This window comes from Cimex lectularius, unplaced genomic scaffold, assembly GCF_000648675.2.
Source record: "Cimex lectularius strain Harlan isolate CLEC.00 unplaced genomic scaffold, Clec_2.1 scaffold392, whole genome shotgun sequence".
NCBI lineage: Eukaryota > Metazoa > Arthropoda > Insecta > Hemiptera > Cimicidae > Cimex > Cimex lectularius.
Window position 1 is genome coordinate 210,359 of NW_019394185.1, and position 26,235 is coordinate 236,593.

At 33.5% G+C, this 26,235-nt stretch overlaps 1 protein-coding gene across 1 annotated transcript in view; it reads left to right on the plus strand.

Annotated features, from left to right (window-relative positions):
• The window catches only part of LOC106667321 (hemicentin-2-like), a 127,157-nt gene that overhangs the window by 95,494 nt on the left and 5,428 nt on the right, over nt 1-26,235 (plus strand). The window contains exon 6 of the mRNA XM_024230036.1: nt 10,394-10,625. Coding sequence (XP_024085804.1) covers nt 10,394-10,625 — 232 coding nt within the window. The remainder of the gene's footprint in view (nt 1-10,393; nt 10,626-26,235) is intronic.

Below are 26,235 nucleotides of genomic sequence, written 5' to 3' on the forward strand. Positions count from 1 at the left end.
TGTACTTCCTCTTTGCTTGCCTTCTGCAAAACGGTCGTCTGTGGCAGGGGTCGGCAAAGTACGACTGTATTCAATCCGACCCGCGGGTAATATTGTATTTATTTGGAAAAATTGCGGCTAAATCAAATAGATATGTACTTATATGTCGTACGTATACCTCCAAAAGTATTAGTAATTCTGTTCCTACTATTTCCCTATGGGTATTCCTAACCTTATTCAGCTTTTTAAGAGAATTAGAAAGAAAGTTTAGGTACATTATTTCATACAATGAATACTGAGATTATCAAAGAATGGTATTATATTATGAATAATTGTATAAAATGATATATTATAGCGCAAAAATATTGATGGATTGATTGACGACTTGATAAGATTTTTGAGATTGAAAAAAACAGTGGGATCAAAATACTTAATTTTTTATTTCATTAAGTTAATATGTTCTTAAATAGTTTAAAGGGTAGTTGTAACATAGTTTACGAATTTGCCGAAACGAGATTTACCCAAATAAGTTCTCCCAGCGGTTCGACCCCGGTGAATCGCGGCTCGCCACCCAGTACCAGCACCTGCGGCCCATTTCCGCAGACCCATTTGCTTTCCCCGTTGAAAAACATCTGCCAATACAATATTTCCAATCGAACCTTCATTATTTCCTGTTTCTAGGCCGACCCTTCCGTCGCGATTGACTCGTCACAGTGCGTGAAAATGTGGATATGCAGGGGTGGATTTTGTGGGCGAGATAGAAACATTACTTTGTTCTGATTTTTTTTTTTTTAATTTCTGACGTACAACTTTCAATTCGCCTAGAGATGACGACTTTTTCAATTCTGCCGAAAAATGAGAGAGCGGAATTAAAAAAATCTCTTTCCACTCTGGCAACACATTTTCACGAATTACACCATTACAACATTGTCAAAAAACAAGCTTTACATCGCATGGTTCTCTATTTTCAGGAGGGTAATCTTTTCTGAAGGACAACCTCATAAGTCTAGCAATGTACACTATAGGATTGATTTATTTTATAAAGGGTGTGTTTATGCAAGAGTTTTTTCAGGACCAAAGTTTAAAAAATGGCAATAAACTGATTGGTAGGTTTTACCTAATTTGGAACATGAAGAGTTTTTAGGGTTAAAGACTAGATGAACATTGACAACTTCCATTGCATTGCGCAATAAATTGAACGGATATTTACATTATGAAAAGTAGTTAGAAAAACATGTTGTTTTTTTTAAATTTACTAAGCATTGAAGAAGTATTAAGGTCAAATCATAAAGATTTCTTGAAGGATATTTAATGGCACAAGTAAAAAAAGAGGGGGTAAAATGGTGGAAGGTTTTCTATTAGTTTGAAGATACTTTTTTTTAAATTTATTTACAAAGGATTGAAGAAATATTAAGGTCAAATCGTAAAGTTTTCTTGAGGGGTATTTACTGGCTTAAGTAAAAAAAGAAGGGGTAAAATTGTGGACGGTTTTCTATTAGTTTGAAGATCCTAAGTTTTTTAAAATTCACTAAGGATTGAAGAAATATTAACGTCAGATCATAAAGTTTTCTTGAAGGGTATTTAATGGCACAATTAAAAAAAAAAAAGGGGTAAAATTTTGGAAGGTTTTCAATTAGTTTGAAGATGCTAAAATTCTATTTTTTTAAGGGAATTCACTAAGGATTGAAGAAGTATTAAGGTCAAATCATAAAGTTTTCTTGAAGGGTATTTAATGGCACTAATAAAAAAAGAGGGGGTAAAATTTGGAAAGTATTTTATTAGTTTCATGATACTAAAATTATTTTGTTATCTTTTTCTCCTTCATTGTTTTTAATGAAATTTACATGCTAATTTTGAATAATATTTTCTTATAATTAAATATATTGGGGTAGTTTTCTTTCGTCGCTTGTACAATCCGGTTTTTGTGTGTGTGTGTGTGTGTGTGTGTGTGTAGATGCCAGGAGTGTTTAAAATAAATGCAGATAGCACTTGCTTCATTTTGGCAACATTTCGGTACTATTTTTTATTAAAGAAGGAATAAAGCTAAATCATTAAAAAGCTTCAAAATTAATTAATGTTGATTATCGTAAACTTCTAAAAATATTCCAAAAACGGCTAAACAAAACATTTCAATAATGTAGAGAAGATAAGGAAAAGTCAGCTGTTACCAAATAAGGAAGGTTCTAAAATGGTGTGAACGCCCCACGGAGTGCAACATGATCACAATTTAAAATTGTAATTTTAAACAACGAAATAACACGCTGTACTTTAACGAATAAGTATGATCTAAGAAAAAAAATGAAAATGCAATAATATTGTAAAAATTAAAATTATCGTAGACATTAAGAAGGCACTAAAGTACTGACACTTCTCCAAAAATATACTTATATATTTTAGGTGATTACAGGAAACAAACCTTACATACATTCTTGCAAGTTTAACTTTCATGTGCCAATATCAAGATCAATAAAATCGCTTTTTTAAGAATGATTGATATTCAAAACAAAGGAGAAAAAATGTATGCTTTGGGTCTTGCCAACGTGCAATAAGGTCGGACCATATCTATAGTCGAAAAACAAAGCACGCAGTCAGCTACAGAGTCAGCATGGTCCACCCCATCCCATTTTGTATTTTACCCTCCCAAACAAGACTATTCACGTCTCTTTACGCCAAGGCTTAGCTCATCCAAATTAAAAGTCAAACAAAACTACCCCTCGGCTTTTTGCACGGTTCTCACTTTTTGAGTAAAGCCCATTCTTTCCCTCCTTGTTTTTCTTTTTTATTTGAAATCTGCTATGTCACTTTATTATTATTAAAAGAAAGCGTCAAAATGGCTATGAAAATAATTTTAAATATTTTTTTTTATTTTGTTATGTTTAATTTACTTACGAGACTTTTGTTAAAAAAGTGATAAATTGAATGGAAACACATATTGAATATATAATGAGGATAATATATTAAAATGTAATATTGTGGTGAGTAATATTTTAAAAACCTTAAAATGGCTTAGAACGTGTGTGGTATTTAGTGACCGTTAGTTAATCATTATTCGGCGATCGTGAGATGCGGTCTGGTGTGACGTAGGTTTTAGAAAAACATTTTCTTTACCGTGCCAACGTTTGCCTCTCAAGAAGACAGAGAAGAATGGCACAACTACACTTTGAGCCCTGAAGATGATCTCAATAAAGATCGAAACGTTGGCACGATAAAGAAAAGGTTTTTCTAAAACCTACGACACACCAGACCGCATCTCACGATCCTCTAATCATCATTGACTAACGGTCACTAAACACCACACATTTCTACACGAGAACGAAGAACATGGGATTCTATGAACAGATTTCAACTACATATGGATACCAAGCAAAGAGTATTCTGAAGCACATCTCTTAGGGGCGTCGGTGGCCGCAACGGTTTGTGCGTTGAGATGGCGCTCATCACTGTAAGGTAAAGGTCCCGGGTTCGAATCCAGCGGCCCTGCTTTCGAACCCGACATATTTACAAACGGGCTTTTTTTCAAAAACATCGGCACCCCGAGGGTTTATATAACCTCTGCTGTTCCGAACCCTCGTTAAAAAAAAAAAATTAAAATAAATAAATAAAAACCGCCAAAAGACTTTTTGTTCTTTCAAATACACTTCGTTTAATTGCTGGAAAAGGTTTATACATCTTCTTTAAAATATTAATTAAATAATATAAAACTATTTCATTTTCTTTTTGTATTTCTGTCCAACGTATTAACGTATTAAAAGCGATTTTAGAGAAATATTAAGTCATCGGTTTCCGTTATCCTATTGTTACACCTAGATCGACATTACATCGGTCGGGATGGTCGTAAAGGGTATTGAAATCTCCATAGTGCCATACCATTCCTCGGCTCTATTTTACTTTCTCATGTCCTTCCCGACGATAACCGATATCTCGGTTATTCACCGAGGACATACGTCCTTCCCGTTATGTTTTAAGAGGTCGCCAACGTTATCCTTCGCCTCGGCAGGAAGGAAAAAGCCGGCCCGTATTTTGTTAGGGACTTTCCCTTCTTCTTTTTTTCTTTTGGTTAGTTATTTTTTGTTTTCCTCTCGCGAGACAATTAGATAAAAGCGGTTCCCTTCAACGGTAACGAAATTGCGGGCGGAGCAAAAACCGCAAGCTGGTTAAAATATAAAACCGGGGCCGAAGCAATAATAAACATGGTTTTAACGCAACAGAATAGGGGAAGATGATTATTCCTAAGTAATTACAGTCCCTATGGCTTATGTTGTCTGTAATTCCCTTGATTGCTGTAGCCTTAGAAAAGTGAATTTCATTTAAAAAAGTTCTTATTTAAACTTAAACCTCTTTCAAATTTGCTGGAGTTTTTGTTTCACTTACAGAATGATTAAATTCGAGAAAATTCTAGTGTCTAAAATTTCACTTAAAGCTGTTTAACAGGAAATATGAGGGTGATAAAACCACCTGTTTCACTAAATTATGCAAATTTTCCTTTCAATCGAAAATTTCTTTACATACAGAAAAAGTGCTTAGATCGGTTAGCGATACTCAAAGAAATAAATTAAACACTATTTTGTGCGAGTATCACTAGCTCTGCAATCTTTGGACATACAGGTCCCAAAAATACAACACACATGCGTCTCGCCACTCCCTCCCTGGACGTTACAGAACCCAAACTTTTATCTCAAGCTCTCGAAATCCCTAAAGGCGAACACCCATCCTTACACTTATAAGCAAGAGTTCCTCAAAATCAAAAACGATTTCAAAAATGCTACATTCGCTTACACGGACGGATTCAAGAGCACAGAAGGGGTTGGTGCCGCATTCGTGTCAGGCGGTAGGAGACATTCTTTCGCACTCCCACCACTATGTAGCAACTATAGTGCAGAACTCCTAGCGATCAACAAATGTCTAAACATAATAGCTTTGACAAGAAATCATCTGATCCTTTGTACTGATTCCCTTTCAGCAGTATATGCCTTAAAAGATATTTTCAGCCTGAACCCCCTCGTACATGAAATTCACTCTGCCATAAAGGACTTTTACCGCAAAAATTTACAAGTCACTGTCATGTGGATACCAGGACACTGCGGGATAGCCGGAAATGTTGAGGCAGACAAAGCGGCAAGAAGTGCCCAGAGAGAAGGTCATAAAATAAGTGAGGTGCCGCAAGAAGACTTCGTTACACATGTGAAAGCCAAAACCAAAGAAAAATGGCAACTAGAATGGTTCAATACTAGGGAAAACAAACTGAGAGCCGTTAAAGCGGATATAAGACTATGGACCACCTCAGCTACACTGTCTAGAAAAGAAGAATGTGTACTTGCGAGACTCAGGATAGGACATACACGAATAACACACGGGTATTTAATGGCACGCGAGCCTCCACCTATGTGCGTGACATGTGGAGTTTTAACCACAGTCAAGCACATACTGTTAGAATGTAAGATGTACAGAAGGGCACGCATGTGCAGTGAGTTGCCCGCCTCTCTACCCGAATTGCTAAATGACAGAGAAACAACAGTATCAAGATTATTTAAATTTTTAAGGGAAACAGAATTGTTTGGTAAAATCTGATTTGTGAGGTGAAATAAAGAGATGGGACCTGTGGCTGGTGGCGGGCGCTCGGGTGTGGTGCCGGTGGGGTGATAAACTGTGGTCAGGACGTGTATATATATATTGTGTGGGGACTTTTGGGCGACAATGGAAGCCCCAATGCAAGAGAATGCTTCCCATATCCCCCCGTGCTGCCTGGCTCCTCGGTCGGGCGTCTGCTTCCCCCGCAGGCCGCACTCAGGATAGATTCAAGGCAAATATAACGCTGATTGTGGTTGCTGCCTTTAAACAAAAAAAAATAAATAAATAAATAAATTAGATAGAATTCAACAAAATTGTATACATAACTTTTGTGATAAATTAGACTAGCACGAACTTACTTTTATTTGCTGTGTAAACAACAGTTTAGACAGTTGTATTATACAAAATGACGACAGTACTTAAAGTTATTCAGATATCGTGAGAGATCTCTGTTGATATAAACCATTTTTAAGAAATTACGTTTATATTTGTTTTGTTCTGTATGTACATATCTCTGTTGATATAAACACAGCATCAATTACAGAACAGATACATGCAAACTCAGTCGCAGCTACGCCAATATCATTAATCAAATACAATATAGATAACATACATATATCATTACATTACATTCCACACATCAAATTCATTTCACATAGTCTAATTTTCCAACAATTTAGCTTTCCTTTTCCTAATTATCCCCTTTCTATATAATCCAGAAAGGACAATCTGGCCGAACTATTACCAACACATTGTTCCCCTTTGTCGGCTTATTTCACTTCAAAGAAGCCGACGCCTTACACAAAATTGTCTTTTATATACCGACTTCCTTCCCCACCCCTTCAACACCAAACATATATAAACATGAAACAGCAAAATCTCACTGGCACTCTCAACACGACACACAAGGATGGCACAATTACATAGAAGACAAACACTTTGAGTGAGTAGAAATACTTTGTTTGAATATAAAATATATTTTGCATTGTATAAATTCACTTATCCACATCATAAATGTATTTGTTAAATGTAAACATTGTTTGTAAATCCTAGGCCCTGAAGATGATCTCAATAAAAGGTCGAAACGTTGGCACGATAAAGAAAATGTTTTTCTGAAACCTACATCACTCCCGACCGCATCTCACGATATCTGAATAACTATCGATTAACGGTCACTAATCTCTACACAGTACTTAAACTTTATTCTGTTTAATTTACCAAGCAGTCTACAGAGGACTTAAAGGATTATAAACCTTTTAGGGAAATACGTGAACTTCTATATTTGTTGTTTACATTTTCGATCTATGAACATTATAGCTCTAAATACACTATATGTAGATAGACACTAATAATTGTTGATTCCATCTTTCTGGGAGAAATTGAATAACAAATGAGCTCCAATGAAAGAGACTAAACTAAACTTTATTCATTTCATTCAGTTTTCTTCTTTTTGAAAAACGTATTTGAAATGTAAATTTTTCAAAAACACATCCATACAATAAAAATTCAAACTACATTAATACAATCCAGTAAATCATTTTCGAAGCAAATGAAACTACATATTTGGCAATAGCTAAAAAGATGGTTTTCTTGTTAGTTTGAATATTAGTTTTTATTGGTTATCGAATTCCTTTTTTATTTTTATTTTTTTGCTTTGATTTTTTCATACCTGGCACACAGTTTGATCATCATAAATAAAATAGTGATTAAAGTATGTTGATGAACAGTTCCAACGCTTTCTGGAATGCATATTTAATTAGGGTTTTGTAATCTGGAATTAAAAATTTCATGAATAATGTCATCAGCCTTCGAAAGTTTTTTTCACAAATAACTGTTTATAAATTATTCAAGTCGACATCTTAAAATTTCAAATTTACACAGTTTAGACTAAATTTACATAGAAGCGACTTCATTGCTTCAATATAAAACAGACATTTTATTTGTATTACAGTTGTTGTTGACATATATAATTGTAATATCATAGGTAGAATTTTTTCACATTTTAATTACAATATTTATTCTATATCACACGTTATTGAAAATCCAATTAAGCCAATGTATTATGTATTATCTATTCATCTCTGTTCATAAAGATTTTTAAATATGCGTTTTTATGATAATAGATGATAATAAAATTGTTTGTAAAAATGAGAAAAATGCATTAGGTATATATTTTATGATTACGATTATTATAAAATTTAGCGGTTTAACTTATAAACGTTTTACAATAAGACTGTATGGACGTGAGATCTATGATTTTAATTAAAAATTTTTTTTTGCTTCCATCATTCTTACCAATGAGCCCTAGGGGAAGAGAAAAAGTAATTTATATAACCTTTTGAATATATGGTTTTTAAAGGGTGTAGTCAACAAACATTCTTGAAACATGTTATTGTACACATTTAAATCTACTTTATTTACGTAGACAAATGTTATGGAATTTTTTGTAGTTTATAGATTTATAAACTCCTTTAAAATGTAGTACAGATCAGGTAATGGTTTCTAAGTTATAACAATTTAAAAAATGGCAGGTATTTGAACAAGTATTTGTTTAAGAAAGGTCGTAACAGATGTGTGGAATCGTGGAATTTCTAATGTGATGAACGCGTAGAGTGGTCGTTTTCTGGCTGTAATATGCACCTCATGAGGTGAATAATATTATACGTAAGCTCAAAACCCTTTCTAAAAAGCGTATCTGGGATGGAACAAAAATTATGTTAGCAAACCTCAGACTAAGCTAGAAAAATAAACTCGCAAAAAGATAACATCTTTGCAAAAATAAATAAATAAATAAAAATATTTGTGACCGAGCAACGTAGCAAAAACAATTTATAATATTTTTGTAGCAAAAAGCAAAGTTGATATTCGTTTTCTGCAATTCAAAAATCCTGAATACAAATTGAAGAAAATTAAAAATAACTTTTTTTGAGCCTTACAAAAACATTTTTTTTTAATAAAAAATTGGTGATAAACTGTGGTCAGGACGTGTATATATATATATATATACAGGGTGAATTGCTACTCGTGCTACAAACTTCTCCAGTAGATTCTTCACCCTAAAATGAACAAAAAAGTTCATATTGTCCATGGTCCGATTCTCAACCATTTCAGAGTAATTTCGCTTNGAGAGAGAGAGAGAGAGAGAGAGAGAGAGAGAGAGAGAGAAAGAGAGAGAGAGAGAGAGAAATAAAGAAAGAGAGTTGGGGAGAGAGAAAGGGTGAAATAGATACAGCGAAATAAAAAAAAGAGAGGGTAGAGAAAGAGAGAAATAAAAAAGTGAGAGGTTGAACATTTGATTTGATTTTAAAGAAATTTTTTAAAGAGGGTTTAAATATATACATTGCTTTAAACAAAGAAATATCGAGTGATAAGATATATAAATAGATAAATAGAAAGATAGATAAATATATAGATAGAAAGAGGGAAAGGTATTTCAGCAATAATTATTACTGGGGGAGAAAATGGAATAATAAAGATAAATACATAATTAAAAATATCTTCATGCTTAAATTTAACATGACACTAAATTATATTATGCTATATTAAGTATTATATCTATTTATTTGTTTTTTTTTTTTTTTTTTTTTTTTTTTTTTTTAAGGGAACGAAACATCCAGTTTTTCGGATAACACGTATTTATTTCAGGGCTCCAAAGTCCTCTCATCAACCACAACTTCCTACGTGTTATCCAAAAAAAAATTGTTTAAAAAATACCATATCTTACACAGATTACAAGCACAACAAATTAGGAAAAACGGGATAATCTCTGGGGATAATTTTGAAATGATTCCACAGATTTATAAGGAACTTTACAAGGGTTTAGAACCCCATAACTTACACGTAATAGATGTAAAGGCTTCACAATTCATGACCAGATATATTTTAAAAAAAGGAGTTTATGTTGATTTTATCCTTATTTTTCTCACCTATAAGAACACCTACAAAACCAATATACACCAAGATAGAGATTACAGCTTTGTCCGACCATTTTAATAACGTGGAGATTGCATAAAAGCCAGAAGAATTATACATTTTTAATTAAAACTACGGACAATACAAAAATAAAAGCCTGCTGATCCAGCCGAAAAATGCATTTTATTCTTTGTTACAAAAATTAGTGCTCCAGTATCAGTAAATCCTAAAACGAATCCGATTTTTTTTTCAAAATTTGGTTGATGTGCTTTTATAAAGCAACTTTTCGCTTTTATAACTTTTTATATGTCTGATCTCATTAAAAACTTCTTGCAAATTGTTTTCTTACACTAGGTAAAAAACGATTGATATATATATTATTATATTAAATTACATGTAGAACAAAGACAGAAACCTGTATTTAAAAAAAGACATACACTTTACTTAATAAATCCTGTCAAGTTTTATACAATGGTTTTAGCGTTTCTGTGTATAACAATCAGGGTTTACTTTTGTTCTTATTCTCTTACAACTAATTTTGTTAATTATCATAGAAGGAAAGGAGAGATTGTTCTGTTATTAAATTGTCTCCTGTTAAGACTACTTTTGTTTCAATGTGTCAAAGACTTTAATTAAAGTAGTAAATCCAAAATAGAGAGAAATGAAAGACAGTAAACAGACCAATACTACATTTTAGCCCCATGTCACTTGATTTACACTCCGAATGTAACAACAAGCCAACTTATTTTTATATAAAATCTGATTACAGTTAAGATTTTCTATGTAAAAACAACTGTGTGTTAAGCCAAGTGGTTTGAGGAAGGTTAGATATGTAAGAGATAGGGATGCCGGTGACAGTTGAAACGGGCCGGAATGCCATCTCTCCAGCTCGGGAAGATCCTAGTTAAAACGGTTTGTTTTTTAACATTTCCAGAGCCCGATGCCGCCCCAGTTCATAATGTGGTACCACAACGAGAAGATGATCAATCATGATGCCGGCCGCCCAGAAGACAACAGGGTCCAGCTGCTGACGGAGACATCCGGCGAGAAGACACACAGCAGGCTCCTGATCACAGACGCGACTCCGGCCCATTCCGGAAATTACACTTGTAGAGCGAGCAACACCGAACCAGATTCGGTGTACGTGTTCGTATCAACGGGTCCATGTAAGAGAAAATTATTTACATTGTTTCTTCTCAACATTAATTACCCTTGTATAAGACGTTTTTGTTGTCACATCAGCATTAACCTTTGTTTTATTTAGGAACAAACAACGTAGAATCTAGTGTAAACACCATTCGATCAATGTAGACCCTAATTTAAGAATGATGAAAACAAAAAACAAGTTATTACGTAAATCTTCATTAAACCCTCATCCAATCAGCCATATTGACTGTTTTACTAAATTAATCCATGTGATTGGTTATATCGGCTAATTCTTAATTAACCTGTTTAGCATTTGGATGAACCTTTCTTATTTACAACACTGAACATTATCAAAGATAAATCGCCCAACATAACACCACACACAATACTATCAAAGAACACGTTCGTAACAATGATCCGACACTGCTGTGTTAACGGATATTTTACGTTATTTTACGACAATCATTTTTACAAACAACTGTTTGGTATAGCCATGGGTAGCAACCTAGGCCCGATACTGGCCGACATAATCATGACACAGCTACTAAATACAGTCATACCACAACTTCCTTTCACATTACCCTTCCTCACTAAATACGTAGATGATATATTGACAGCAGTTCCCACAGATCAAATTCAAACTACATTAGACACATTCAATAGCTTTCACCCACGCCTACAATTTACACATGAAATCGAAAACAACAAAACAATACCATTTTTAGATACACTTGTAATAAAACAACCAGATGGCACATTAATCACAGATTGGTACCAAAAACCAAGAAACACAGATCGCTACCTCAACTTTAAATCTCACCATCCTCTTCATACAATAATAAACACGGCCAAAGGGTTACTTCACAGAATGATTACCCTGAGCCATGAATCATTTCACCACAAGAACATAAAGATGTACAAAGAGATCCTCCATAACAATCTCTACCCTAAGCACATAATTAACAGAATAATCAACAACTACAACACAACACTAACACATTCCACTATTACTAATAATACTACATTAAATATATCAAATACAAACAAACAAGCATACATTTCCATACCATTTATTCAAGGCCTATCACACAAATTAAACACATTTTCTCGTCCGATAACTTCAAAATAGCTTTCAAAAATTACAAAACAATCCAAACACTTTTTCCAAAGTTAAAGATCCCACACCAATAACAAATAAATCTGACGTAATCTACAACTGTTCACAAGATCAACACTTTTTTTTTTTTAAAACTGTCCGGCAACTTACATCGGTCTTACATCCCAATATCTGGACAAGAGAGAAAAGCAACATATCTATGATTGCAAAAAACCCAAGCAAAAGCCTACAGCACTCGCTACCCACCACTTTGAACACCACCACAATTTTGACTTCAAAAATCCAAAAATATTACATACAGAACAAAACAAATATAAACGTAATTTCTTAGAAATGGTTTATATCAACAGAGATAAACTCAGCATCAATTACAGAACAGATACATGTAAACTCAGTCGCAGCTACGCCAATATCATTAATCAAATTCAATATAGATAACATACATATATCATTACATTACATTCCACACATCAAATTCATTTCACATAGTCTAATTTTCCAACAATTTAGCTTTCCTTTTCCTAATTATCCCCTTTCTATATAATCCAGAAAGGACAATCTGGCCGAACTATTACCAACACATTGTTCCCCTTTGTCGGCTTATTTCACTTCAAAGAAGCCGACGCCTTACACAAAATTGTCTTTTATATACCGACTTCCTTCCCCACCCCTTCAACACCAAACATATATAAACATAAAACAGCAAAATCTCACTGGCACTCTCAACACGACACGCAAGGATGGCACAATTACACAGAAGACAAACACTTTGAGTGAGTAGAAATACTTTGTTTGTATATAAAATATATTTTGCATTGTATAAATTCAGTTTTCCACATCCTAAATGTATTTGTTAAATGTAAACATTGTTTGTAAATCCCAGGACCTGAAGATGATCTCAATAAAAGATCGAAACGTTGGCAGGATAAAGAAAATATTTTTCTTAAACCTACATCACACCCGATCGCGTCTCACGATATCTGAATAACTTTCTTATTTATTTATTTTTTTATATTTTTTTACGAGGGTTCGCAACAGCAGAGGTTATATGAACCCTCGGGGTGCCGGTTTTGACAAAAAGCCCATTTGTAAGTATGTCGGGTTTGAAAGCAGGACCGCTGGATTCGAACCCGGGACCTTTACCTTACAGTGATGAGCGCCGTGTCTACGCCTAAACCGTTGTGGCCACGCCCCCTAACCTTGCTTATTGAGAAATTGCAAACGTCAATATCTTCTAAAACAATGACAGAATAAATAACTAAATGTGAAAATGTTTAACTTTCTGAGATGTCGAGAAAAGTTTAACTTTTAGATTGGCGTTAGCCACAGAAATCCACCATTTTGAAAACACAGAGACAAGACATCTTCAAGAAAGATTAGAAGCTATATCAGGTTTTAAAAAAGGAAATTTTCCTTTATCCTTTGGGCAAAGGAATTGGTCATCCTGACATCAGGATAATCACCGACGATTAAGATTGCAATGAACAATACAAACACTTATAATGCCCACGAATTTAAAACCAATTTAAAACAAAATTTAATAAAATAAGGGAAAGTCGACTGGAACATTTACAGCAGTCATAAAGACAAACATAATAACATTTAACATTAGTACAAACATTTTCTTTATCGTGCCAACGTTTCGATCTTAGATCTATAAAAATCGTGTTGAGAGTGCCCACGTCCCACAAGAATGATACAATTACGGATAAAACAAACACTTTGAACCTTGAAGATGATCTGAATAAAGATCGAAACGTTGCACATTAAAGAAAAAGTTTTTCTAAAACCTACGTCACACCAGACCGCATCTCACCATCTCCGAATAATAATTGACTAACGGTCACTAAACACAACACATTAGTACAAACAGCATAAATAGTGTGTAACATAATATATCTACAAATGTGTACACAATAAATTTAAAAAAATCAAAACCATCATATTACTCAATCATATAAAAATGTTAAACTTTGGATAAATATTGTAAAATATGAATATAATTTTTATACTTATGCCTTTTCTTTAAAAAATTAAGATGCTGATGATGTGGCGTGTAAATTCCCGAACGGCCCAATACATGAAAATAATATACATATATTTACATAAATAAGTAATGTATTTACATTTTTATTGAAACACAACCAAGGAATCAGAAAACAACTAAGGCAATGTTTTGTGCCAATACCAACAAATTATAAAAACAAAAACTTTAAAATAACAAAATACAGTACTCCAGTAACAATATTCATATAATAATAAATACATGTGTGGTATTGGTTGAAATAAAAAAAACCAGTGTCAAGAGCGGGATTCGAACCCACGACTTTCGGCTAAAAACGCCGGTACTCTACCACTTGCGCTATTGTTTTTTTATTTTACCAGTACCTTACAAAAAGATTAATTAACTGAAAGAAGTTAGTTGGTCAATCGGACAACGAAATCTAATGGATTTAGTAATAAATACAATATTTCTTTATTTATCTTACATTTAAAAGCACACCCATTAAAACTTCAACATTCAACACAAAACTTATACTATGATGTAACCAAAATTAATAAAAATTAATCTGAGGTAGAATCATCAATCATTTATTTTTAAGATTAAGTAGGGACGCATCTGATCAGGTGCCACCTTCTTAAGAAATCGGAATCTTTTGGCAGTTTTAAGTCAGTCACTAAAAAGTATCATTTGGCTTTTTTTTGTACAGATGTTGGTAACAGCTTTCTGTTAACCCAATAGCTTCCATTCTATTAGAGATTTTTTAAGATTATTTTATTTATTGCTATATGCACAAAATAAATACACATTGAGCAAATTTTATAGATAATTATATACAAATACGACAAATCTGTCAGACCAGGAGGCAGCCGGGAGAGAAACCAGCCAGTGTTACAACTTTCTTTTATTTAGTTGACAGGGTTAAGATAGGCCAACATGAGGCCATATTCTTTTTTTTTTTTTTTTTTGTGACAATCAAATGACCGGGACCATGTGTGGAGAAGACGTGTAGAACGCTTAGTTTATGTGCTATGCGTGAGTCACGCCTTTTAAAAGTCAGTCAGTTCTGGTATGGGGTGGAATCAACGTCCATGCCCGAAGCGAACTGATTGTCATACAGACTGGATCTTTGACTGCACTAGGGCACGTCGAAGAAGTTATTCTGGAAGCGGCGGTCCCATTCGCTCCGTTTATTAGGGACAACTTCGTGTTCATGCACGATAATGCCCGACCTCATTTAGCTCGAGTTGTCACCCATTACTTTGTACGATGTAGGGATTACCTCAAGAAATTGGCTTGCACGTCCTCCTGATATGAAAGTTATAGAACACTTAAGCATTGGACATCTTCAAACCGCTCTTTTTGAAAAATGGGATTCCGTTTCACAATAAGAATTCCGATCGCTTATTTACTCGATGCCTAAAGGACTTAAAAATCTCCGTTAGGCCGGAGGACGTAATACGGTTTATTAAGATGAAAACTAGATAATAAATTGTTACTTAAATTTTAATCTATCACTAAATAATTTTCCGCCGTTTTGAATTTTCTTTCAAACCATTATAATTAAATAAATTTAATAAAACTGAATTTCTGACCTGATTTAATTTGGTTTACATTAAAGTAAGTAATAAGTATGTTGGAATTAATATAAGATAAAAATACATGTAGAAATAACAATATAGGGGTGTCCGATTTGTCTTTAACGGTATAATTAATTTAACAATATTCAATAAACAAAGGAACTGTAGAGATTAATAATTAATTTATTTTAATCGCTAGCTTCAATCATAGCTATTATATTGTCTTTCATGTTTACCATTTACGTTATCCGAACAGGGTCTGTTTGATGTATGAAGTTGTTGCGCTGTTTTGTTTTTCTGTGTGTCTACTGTTAACATTTGGTTGATTGCGTTTGTGTTGAAGCCCTTGTTGTGTATTGTTTGTTTAAGAGGCGGGAACCCCCGAAGGGTCATGATTGCTGCGTAATGTATTCTGGTTGATAATAATTAATCATCTAATCACATATTATTTCCGTTCAATTAACACTTTTTCTTGTTCAATTAACCTTTTTGATTTCAAATTAACATTTTTTACTTTCAAATTAGTCTTTTTGTTTTCAAATTAGCCCTTTTATATTCGAATTAACTTGTTTTATCTTCAAACTATTTCTTAAAAATCTATACGATATTATGAAATATAAGCATACTAAGTAAAATTCCTACATTTGAAGCAAAAATGTACATATAAAATAATAATAGTTTCAGACTATGAAAATTAATTAGAATTGTACAATTATTTATTTTAATTATTTTTTTATGTAAGGTCTTGGTTGAGATGAAAAGTTAGTCATCACGAGCGGGGTACGAACCCACGACCTTCGGCTCAATACGCCGCTGCTATAACCACTTTTTCATCTCAACCAAGACCTTACATAAAAAGAATAATTACTTGACTTAATTCATGAAAGAAGTAATTTGGTAAATTAGGCCGCTAAACATAATGGATTAATAATTAATTAAAATTATAAATAAACATAACTTAAACTAAAACGAAAAACATGATTTTTCATTAGAATATTTTTACTATAAAATAATTGAGTTCTTATAAACATGAGCCTTAATTACATTTAAAATCTTATTTTAAATTTTTAATTGTAATTTTAATTAATCCAATCATAAGGTTTTTAAAAGTTCAATTATTTTATATTTTCAAAAATTCTCAACTTAAGTCATTTGTAGAAATGATAAATGCTGGAGTGAATTTTATTCTGCGTACTTATAGAAAGGGTTATTTTTAAATTTAAAAGTACTTCATTTTAAATTAAAATGCACCATTTTAAAATTAAGAAGGGTAAATCTGAAGCTAAAATATTTTATTTTCAAATTAAAATGCGTTTCTGTCTATATTAATTCCAAATGAAAAAGCTGTATTTTAGGTTGAAAAACAGTTAACTTGATATTAAAAATGGTCAATTTGAAAATAAAAGATGTTATTTCGAAATTAAAATGTGTTTCTGTCTATGTTGATTTCAAATGAAAAAGTTTTATTTTATGTCGAAAAACGTTTAATTTTGTATTAAAAAAGGTTAATTTGAAGGTGAAAGATGTTATTTCGAAATTAAAATATGTTTCTCTCTATGTTAATTTCAAATGAAAAAGCTTTATTTTAAGTTGAAAAACAATTAATTTGATATTAAAACGAGTTTATTTGAAGGTGAAAGATGTTATTTCCAAATTAAAATGTGTTTCTGTCTATGTTAATTTCAAATGAAATTTTTTTTTAAGTTGAAAAACAGTTAATTTGTAATAAAAAAGGGTTAGTTTGTAAGGTAGTAGTTGCAATACAAACAACCCTGGTGGGGACCTTCTTCCCCGGGAGAAGGATAAGAAAAGCGGGGAGAAGGGCATTGTGTGACTGGAGACGAGCGAGTCGACAACGGTGAGCCAAATCCTTGATTTTTTCTGTAAATTCCTGAATCCTTGTTCCTTCAGGGAGTGTGCCCGCTCCTACTTTCAATTAAGCGTGATTGTAAATAGTATTTCTTTAAATTTGATCTAAAGTTGAAATTGTGTTGTTTTTTTCTTAAAAGGAATTTTTTATTTTTTTGTTTGTTAACAAGATATTTTTTTTAGTCTGTTTCTATCACACGGCACTTTTTGTAAATATAGCTTTTTATCGGATTTCATAAGGTCAAATTATACATTTTTATTTTGCATGTGTGGTTGGATATTGGATTGGTTGGATATAATTCAGTAGAACATGGAACAGTAGAAAAAAAATTCCTTTTAAGAAAAACAAACAATTTCAACTTTAGATCAAATTTAAAGAAATACTATTTACAATCATGCTTAATTAAAAGAACGAGCGGGCACACTCCCTGAAGGAACAAGGATTCAGGAATTTACAGAAAAAATTAAGAATTTGCCTCACCGTTGTTGACTCGCTCGTCTCCACTTCTCCAGTCACACAATGACCTTCTCCCCGCTTTTCTTACCCTTCTCCCGGAGAAGAAGGTCCCCACCAGGGTTTTTTGTATTGCAATTTTGCACCCTTACAAGTTTGAAGGTAAGGTGGCCATTCACGATCGCTCCAAGCAGTCCAAACGGAGCGACGCCGTTCCAAAAACCACGTCAATAGCAAAACTGAACTGGCGTGCCTGGCTGTGCCGAATATTCGACCGGTCCAAACTCCATCGCGCCACTCCAAATATCTACGGCGCGACGACGGCATGGCGCGTTCGTGAATGGGAAAACCTGGCGTGCAGGGTGGAGATTTTGGCGCGCTGGCCTGGTAGTGAATGGGAAAACCGTCGATTTTTTGGCGCAGTCTCCGTCTTTCTGTCACTGAGCAAACATCTCCGTCGTACATTCTCAAAAATTAAAAAACGTTTATTCTTTATTGGTAATGATATCCAATCGAGATTTTATTGTTGAGGTGATTGAATTGTATAAAAGTTTACCATGTTTATGAAAATGGTGGACAATGATTATATTACCACGATAGAAATAAATGAAATTCGATCCTCAACCAGTTGGTCGACGTTTTCAAAACAAAAGATACAAATGCAACGAGAGATACGGTATTGATAACCCCTAACAATGATCAGAAATCGTAGTACAGATCTTAAGTTATTTGTAGTTCATCCCTGTAGCGAGAAATCGTAATGTGGTTGCCAGCCTTTCATGTAGTGATGATTTCTCTCATGACTGTCTTTTGTTTCCTAATGAAGGGGGTAACAAGCTGGAGTAAATATAAATAAGACGTTAATCTTTTTTTGTAAGGTTTTGGTTGAAATGAAAAAATAGTCTCACGAGGGGATTGGAATCCATGACATTCGGCTAAATACGCCGCTGCGCTAACCACTTGAGCTATCCTGACTTCGATAGTTCGATCCACTCGGGCACCATCTCAACCTACAACCTTTCGAATTTTCTCTCTTTTTGCCAATTTTTGGTGTCGGTGAGGATCGAAGGGCGAGGATCGAAGAGAGGCGGCGTATTTAGCCGAAGGCTATGGATTCAGATCCCGCTCGTGGCACTAGCTTTTTCATTTCAACCAAAACCTTACAAAAAATATTAAGTAATTGAAAGAAGTAATTTGGTCAATAGAACACTAAATATAATGAATAAATAAGAAGTTTTATCCATCCTTAAATAGGTCCTCCAATCAGCGGGTTCAAGGGAAAGATCTTTCATCAATTGATGTGGGTATTACGGCTTCTGTTCAAGAGCCACTTGAACCATTTTCACCATTTACACCATTTCCTCTTCGATTTTTTGTTTTTAATATGTAAATAAACAGAAGAGTAGCACAAGAGATCGTCAACCATTTTGAGAAGGTAATTCACTGGTTGACGTTCGGAGCGACTGGCTGTGGAGTGGTCGTGAATGCCCCTCAAATTTCAGGCGCTCCAAATGGAGCTGTACGGCTTGGCCCGGTTCCATTTGGAGTGATCATGAATGGCCACCTTAAAAGATGTTATTTTGAAGATAAAATGTGTTTCTATGGTAATCTGAAATGAAAAAATGTTTGTTTTAAGTTGAAAAACAGTTGATTTGAAATTAGAAATAGTTAATTTGGTGCGACAAAGAGTTTATTCATCGAGAAAATGTGGCAATTCCACAGAAAAACATATATATATATATATATATATATATANTGTGTGTAATTTTTAATATGTTTTGAAGTCGTATTTATTTGTTTATTTTAATTGATTAATTGTCGTTTTAATTAATTTGTTAATTTTTCTTTCTATTGTTTGTATTCGCGTGCGCGTGTATTCATGATAGAAAGGGTGCAAAAAGAAGAATGGGGTGAGAGAGCAAGATATTTTAAAAGTGGGAGGTTAACATATGTTTGTATATGTCAGATTTGATTTTCTCTGCCTTTTAACGACTACATTACTCTACATTTGCAGAATAAATGATAACGGACTAGACGACTTGATGGAAAAATCAACCTGTTGTTGAAAACAGCACGAATAAACATACAATTCAAAACATCTCATGACAAGAGCACTGTATTCTCGTTTTATATAAGCTTTCAGGGGCAGACTATATCTGCAAGACTTGTTGGAATACGGTTTTTGATTAAACGTCAAGAAAGAAAACGGCCACGAGGGGAGATTGATAGCGATGAGAGATCGACCTTTTGACGGGCACGAGGAAGATGATGTCGCCCCCGAGAAAATATTTGCCACCACCCCCGCCGATCCTATGTGTTTCCCAATCGGGGGATGATTAGGCGGCGGCCTGGGGCGGAGCGCGAACGTGAGCGGAGGTGCTGAGCGAGCCCTCCTGATTACAGGGGGATGCCGTTTGTCCATTCAGGCCCAATCTCACGCAGCCTCCCTCTCACGCCGTGAGCGGCTCACAGAGAACCAATATGTTCGCTGAGGCGGCGGCTCAAATCTCCCCGAGGAAATATCAAAAGACCTTTATCTCCGATTACAATTTTTCCTTTTAGGAACGTTTTAATGTTTTTTCTTGTTTCTTTCACTCTACTTCGATCAAAGCCCTGTTATTTAATAACAGCCCTTTTCATTTTTGAATCAGATCAACGCCAAGACCTGGATGTAGATTGGTAGCCCAACGACTTTTGAAACGAGATAAATTGTTGTAAACATACCTTTGAATAAAATCTGATAAAATCTGTAAGTAAAATTGATTACTGTGTTTATTTGTTATTTTAGTTTATATTAGAAAGATTTTTTATTCTTACGAGCTACAAAGGGTAACACGCTAATAAGTTGTTAATAAATTATATATTTCATAAGATTCGATGTGAATGTAAAGAGATATGTATTCATATACAGTGACAGGCAAAAATTCCACTCAATTGATTTTTTTTTCATCGATAAAAGAAAATTTTGCCCTGAATTTGTTTCATTGTTTTTACCAGAAAATATTTTTTTATGCTACATTTTAAATTGAGAATATCAATTAGAGGTAAACACTTAATCCTTAATACAAGACAAGGATAAAATATTTTTCAATATTTACTTTTTACGGAATTTAAAATGTTTATTCAGTTTCATTTGAATTCTGAAGCAAGAAATGTTCGTTTTCATCTTTGGTTTTTGAATTTCAATTTTTTAACTTAACAATGCCACTTCGTGCTAAAGATGTTGCGCGTGGTGTGGCATTTTATCATTTATTCTATTGCCATCGGAGATCCCTACGAAACCTTGCGAGACGCCGTTAGACGTTTTCGAGGAACTGGGTCCTACCATAGAAGACCCGGTTCTGGACGCCCTAGAGTAACAGAACCACAGGTCATTCTGCGTTTTGTGACTGAGAATTTTCCGAAACTGGCACCTTACTGTGGTTCAGCGACTCATTAGCTCCAGGCTACAGGCAGCTATACAGCGAATTGAATAATGGTCACTTATCTTTTTAGGTGCTTTTTCTATCGCCTTTAGCACCATCAATATCGCGCCTTTCGCGTCATTTTGCATCTGTGCCGCAAGTTTTTTAGGGCTTATTTTTAAGGTGCGTAACGCTATTTTTTGCGATTTTGTTGCTGATTTTCCAAACGCCTTGCTGCGCTAAATCCTGTCCCTACGTCAAGCCGGATAGCGTCTTGATTTACTAGACGCATCTTGCGCAGTACGCCTGCCAGCATGCCACATACGCTGTATTGCTTCAACGAAGCCTTTACCGGCTGAGCCAGATTTCAGGATCATCGAAATATCGCCATGCCTTGAAGCTGCCGTGATCCCGCACGTGATCGTGGTGTGCAAATTTCTGAAGGCACTGCTCAGTATGAACTGAACTTTTTGCCCTGTAAGAGGATCTGAATTGACCAGAAAACACAGGGTTGCACTGCTCGCATTTATTCGAGAACACAGCCATTGGTCTTTGGACTATTAGTCTACTTTACTTTTTACAGATGAGTGTAGATTTGCTCTACATATAGAGTGTGGTGAAAGCGAAATGATAGGTACGAAGCCAGTAATTTTTCTCAGAGCCAACCTTTTCCAAAGATCTCAGTGATGGTGTGAGCGGGAAGTTCGATGGGGAGTCGCACAGAGTTGGTTGTTGTTCGTGGAAGATCTTTGACGGTCACTCGCTATGTGGATGAAATTTTGGAACATCATGTGTTGCCTATCCTCGATGAAGTCAGCGACAATCATATTTTAATGCACAGTAATGTCCGTCCACATATCGCTCGCTTAGTACAAACGTACCTTCAACAGCATAACATTTGGGTCTTAGACTGGCCTGCAGGTTCTCCGACTTGAACCCCATCGAACATTTATGGGATAACCTCAAAAGACGAATAAGAGCGCATCCATCACTTCCTGATACACTCCACGAGCTTGAAAGGTCTCTTCAAGAAAAATGGGTTAACCTCGAGCAAATGGACATTTCCAGACTGGTAGACGTATGCCGAGATGTAATTAAGGCAAGAGGAGGAAATAAGCGATACTGAAATGTTAATTAAAAATCTAAAACAAAATTAAAACAAATATTATCTGTCTGTCTTTTTTGCATTTTCCTTAGCAATTTAAGATTTTTTGTACTTTTTTATACAAAGATTCAATTATTAAATGTTAAAAACGTGAAACTTTGATTAATATATAAAAATATATACAAATCAAGTTGTATTACAAATGGGTGGAATTTTTGGCCTGTGTAGTGTATATTGATTGTGTAACAAGATGGCCCTCCCGTTTTTTCTAGAGCTTATTTTCTGCCACTTTTACCATTTTTTGGTCAAATTAATCGTTTTCTTGTTGTTACAAAAAGCATACCTCCCGTCGGGCAAAATTCTGAAATCATATCCTAGAGATCTTATCAAAATTTTCTTTTCAGTAAAAGTGGCACAAGATTAGCTCTAGACTCGAATTGTACAAAAAAATATTGGATTCTTATTTAAAATAACAAATTTAGCGTCATTTCCTGGCAGGATGAGAAAGGTATGTTAACTCTGTAGCTACCACGCAATCCCTAGCCAAAATTAACTTTGGGTTTGTGTAAGACCATTTTTTGCTAAGGTAATCGTTTCCGAATTTAATGGTAGGATTGTAAAAGTTAATACACCCTATATACCTGTCGATTTGCTATTTTAGGATAAGAAAATAAAATTGCAGTTCATATCCCATAAGGGGAGACAGAAGTAAAGCCTAAAATAATTTATTTGGTTTTGATTGCTTAAAAAATTGTTAAGGTTATGTGCGTCTATCGGTGTTTTCATAACTATTTTCCAAGCACTGAAAGTATTTTTTTAAAGTATCAAATTTACCTTTCGTCGCTTCAAAAGTTCGTAAGGAGTATCAACAGTTTCATCAGTATTACCAGGTCATTTTCTTGTTTTATTTCGCTTCTAACCCATATTGAATTTCTTACGGATATTGAAAAAAATGTAACAATTTCACGCATAAAAGCACAATTTTTTGGACTGTTATGAATAGATTTTAACAATTAACTTTTAGAATTTAAATCATATTTGAGAATAACTATACGTAAGTAATTTTGACAATAATACATAGTTAATGAGAAACTGAAATTTCAGAAAAAATGGGCAACTAAAAAAAATTAAATTCGTATCAATTATTATTCGTATTAATTCTTTACCCATGTAAAATATGTTTACTAAAGCTGATTGAACAATATTTGAGAAGAGTGGTCCCTAGAGGCTTCCTTAGAAATATTAGGGATCGAATAATGTCCAGTCATTTCTAAAAATTCGAACCTGTTTCATAATTTTTTATTTTTTTATTTTTTTGATAAATGAAATCGAATTTATTTTATTTTTTGAATTTGTTATTATTTTCACATTATTGTTCGCAACTTAAAAACATAATTCTGTTAACTGCTGTACATTATTTACAATGTGTGGTGATTAGTGACCGTTAGTCGATGATTATTCGGAAATCGTGACATGCGGTTTGGTGTGATGTAGGTTTCAGGAAAAAAATACGTTTCGATCTTCATTGAGATCATCTTCAGGGCTCAAAGTGTCACTTTTGTCATTATTTACAATATACCTGTACGGATATTGCGGATATTTAAAATCATACAAACAAGTGTCTTAATGATTTCAAAACAAGTAAATAAAAATATGAAATAAGAAAAATAAAGTACTTGGAATAGGAACAGTGAGAAACCAAACAATGCCGAAACTATATGGATCGTTCTGAATTGTCGTCATATATTATTAGGTTTTTTCTCATCTTTCCTTCCCTCTAGCACACTTTCTACCTCTGTCTACAGCAAACACGGAACAAAATCTACATTAAACATCTCGCGGCAATAAAAATTTCTGGTTGCGATCCAAAATTTTTCCTATTGATTTATTATTGTTTGTCCAACTTTTTTACCTATAGGATTGTTTATAAAAATGACGTACATATTTAATGCACTTAGGTAAACTTGCGTCAGAGGGAAAGCTTTAATATATTGCGAGCGAGTCGACAAAGTCCCGTCTGCAGCAAAGTAAAGAAAATCTAAAACTTATTAATTTTTAATTACCGTTGCCCACTTTCCGCCAGGTTTTCCATTTTAATTTTTCTCCAACTTTTTCAAAAGACAGGATAGACCCTAGCCGAGAATTTTTTTTAAACGAATAAATATGTAAGAGGTGTATAATAATAAGAGGAATGGCTTTTTTTATATTAACCTTGCCAAACGAGAAATATAATTTCAAGGATAAGTATGCTGGAAAATATAAAAAAATTATTCTGTTTTCTAAGGTTGGAAGATGTATTTTATTTTACAACATTCTTTCGTAATATAAATAAAGAGAACACTTATGTTTACTGCAGCAACAAATATTGTAAGAAAATTTATATATAATTCTAATTATTTTCCTGTATTATTAGTTTGGTGGTAATTTATTTTTAAGGCTAGATTGTAGGTTTCTGTTTAACTGAAACATAAATGATTTTTTATGCTTTAAAATAGTTCATTCGATTCGCTTATACATTTCGGGCCATGTCTCTGGCCCCTCTTCAAAGTCACATTTTTTTTAATCCATAGATGGTTACATAAACTATTATGTTAAAAATCAGAATTTACGTATTTGAAAGTTACAAAAAACGGGAAGGCTCCATACTATCATTTACATCGATATGATGTGAACAATTCAAATGCTTGATGAATATAACTGAAAGATTTACAATCAAGATTAAATTTTAAACTGTTAGACATATAAAATAAAACCATAAATATATGTACAAAAATAGTATAAATTAAAACAGTAAATCCTAAACAATTGTATAAAATAGAAAAACAATTAACAAACAACAATATACAATCAATCAATTGTAAAATTACAGTATAAAGTCTTCGGTATAGAAAATATAAATGTAATAATTATTATGTATGCACATCATAAATCACATTTGTTCGCTATGTAGGTTTTTAATAAATATTCAAAATAATTTTTATTGACGTTGTTTTCTGTTAAGTTTATGTGTATAGTTTCTAAGAAATTTAACTTTAGTTCATGTTTTGTTTTTGTGAGAGTAATTTGAATAGTAAATTTGTGTTTTGTCTCGAAAACATACTAACCATATTGAGCCTCTCTCGTAATTCTGTTGTCATGCAGTTTAATTCTGTTTTTCACAAATTGTATTGTTTTTCCAACGTAAATTTTATTACATGTACAATTTAATGAACTTCAATTTTTACTGTATTCCGTTTTGCATATTTTATCCTTTATTGTAGGAATAATTGCACTTATTTCATTATTTCACTAGTTATAAAAACATAAATCTTTACAAATATTTCTTTTTTTTTACTTTTAGTATTTCGTCTGTTAAACTAGTAATAAATATAAAGCCAATTTAATTTTTTTATACATTACTGAATTTTATACATGTCTGAATTGATGTTATAGATTTTCTAAGCCAGATTTATGAGTTTTTGAGTAATCATTTTTATAAATCACTTATATTTAATTTTTTTGTATGATAACAAAAGTCACTTAACACTGACGTGCATCAAATATTTGTTTATAGTTCTTTATCACTATTTAATGTATGGGATAATCAGTGCAGGATAATCTCCCTGGGAAATGACAAGTGTTTTACAGATTTTAGAGAACATGTTAATAATTATATAATAGATGTTGAATTAAGTTGTGAGAATTGTTTTTCTTTTCTACCTATGAAATTTATCCATCGGGGGACGCACCGGTACACGTACGGTTTAGGCCTTTGCTCAGAAAATTTCTGTAGGCAAAGCAAAGGATCGAACCCTGACCAGCGTACGTGACCAAACACACAATGACGCCCTAACGATACCTACTACCACTGACGTAAAAAAAATATTCAAAAGGGGAAAAATATATCTTTCTAAAGTTCTAAAGTCGTTTTATCGTCACGCGAGCAAACACACGATTGGTTTGTTTTTTGTTCTTTTTTCCCATATCGTCATTTGGATAGAATCAATTGCCAGCAAATTTATTGCATGACTGTATTGCGTGCGACGGTGTTGCAGAATAAACAAAATCGACAAAAATGATAACGCATACCGAAGGTAAATTTCATCGCGTTCTTCATAAC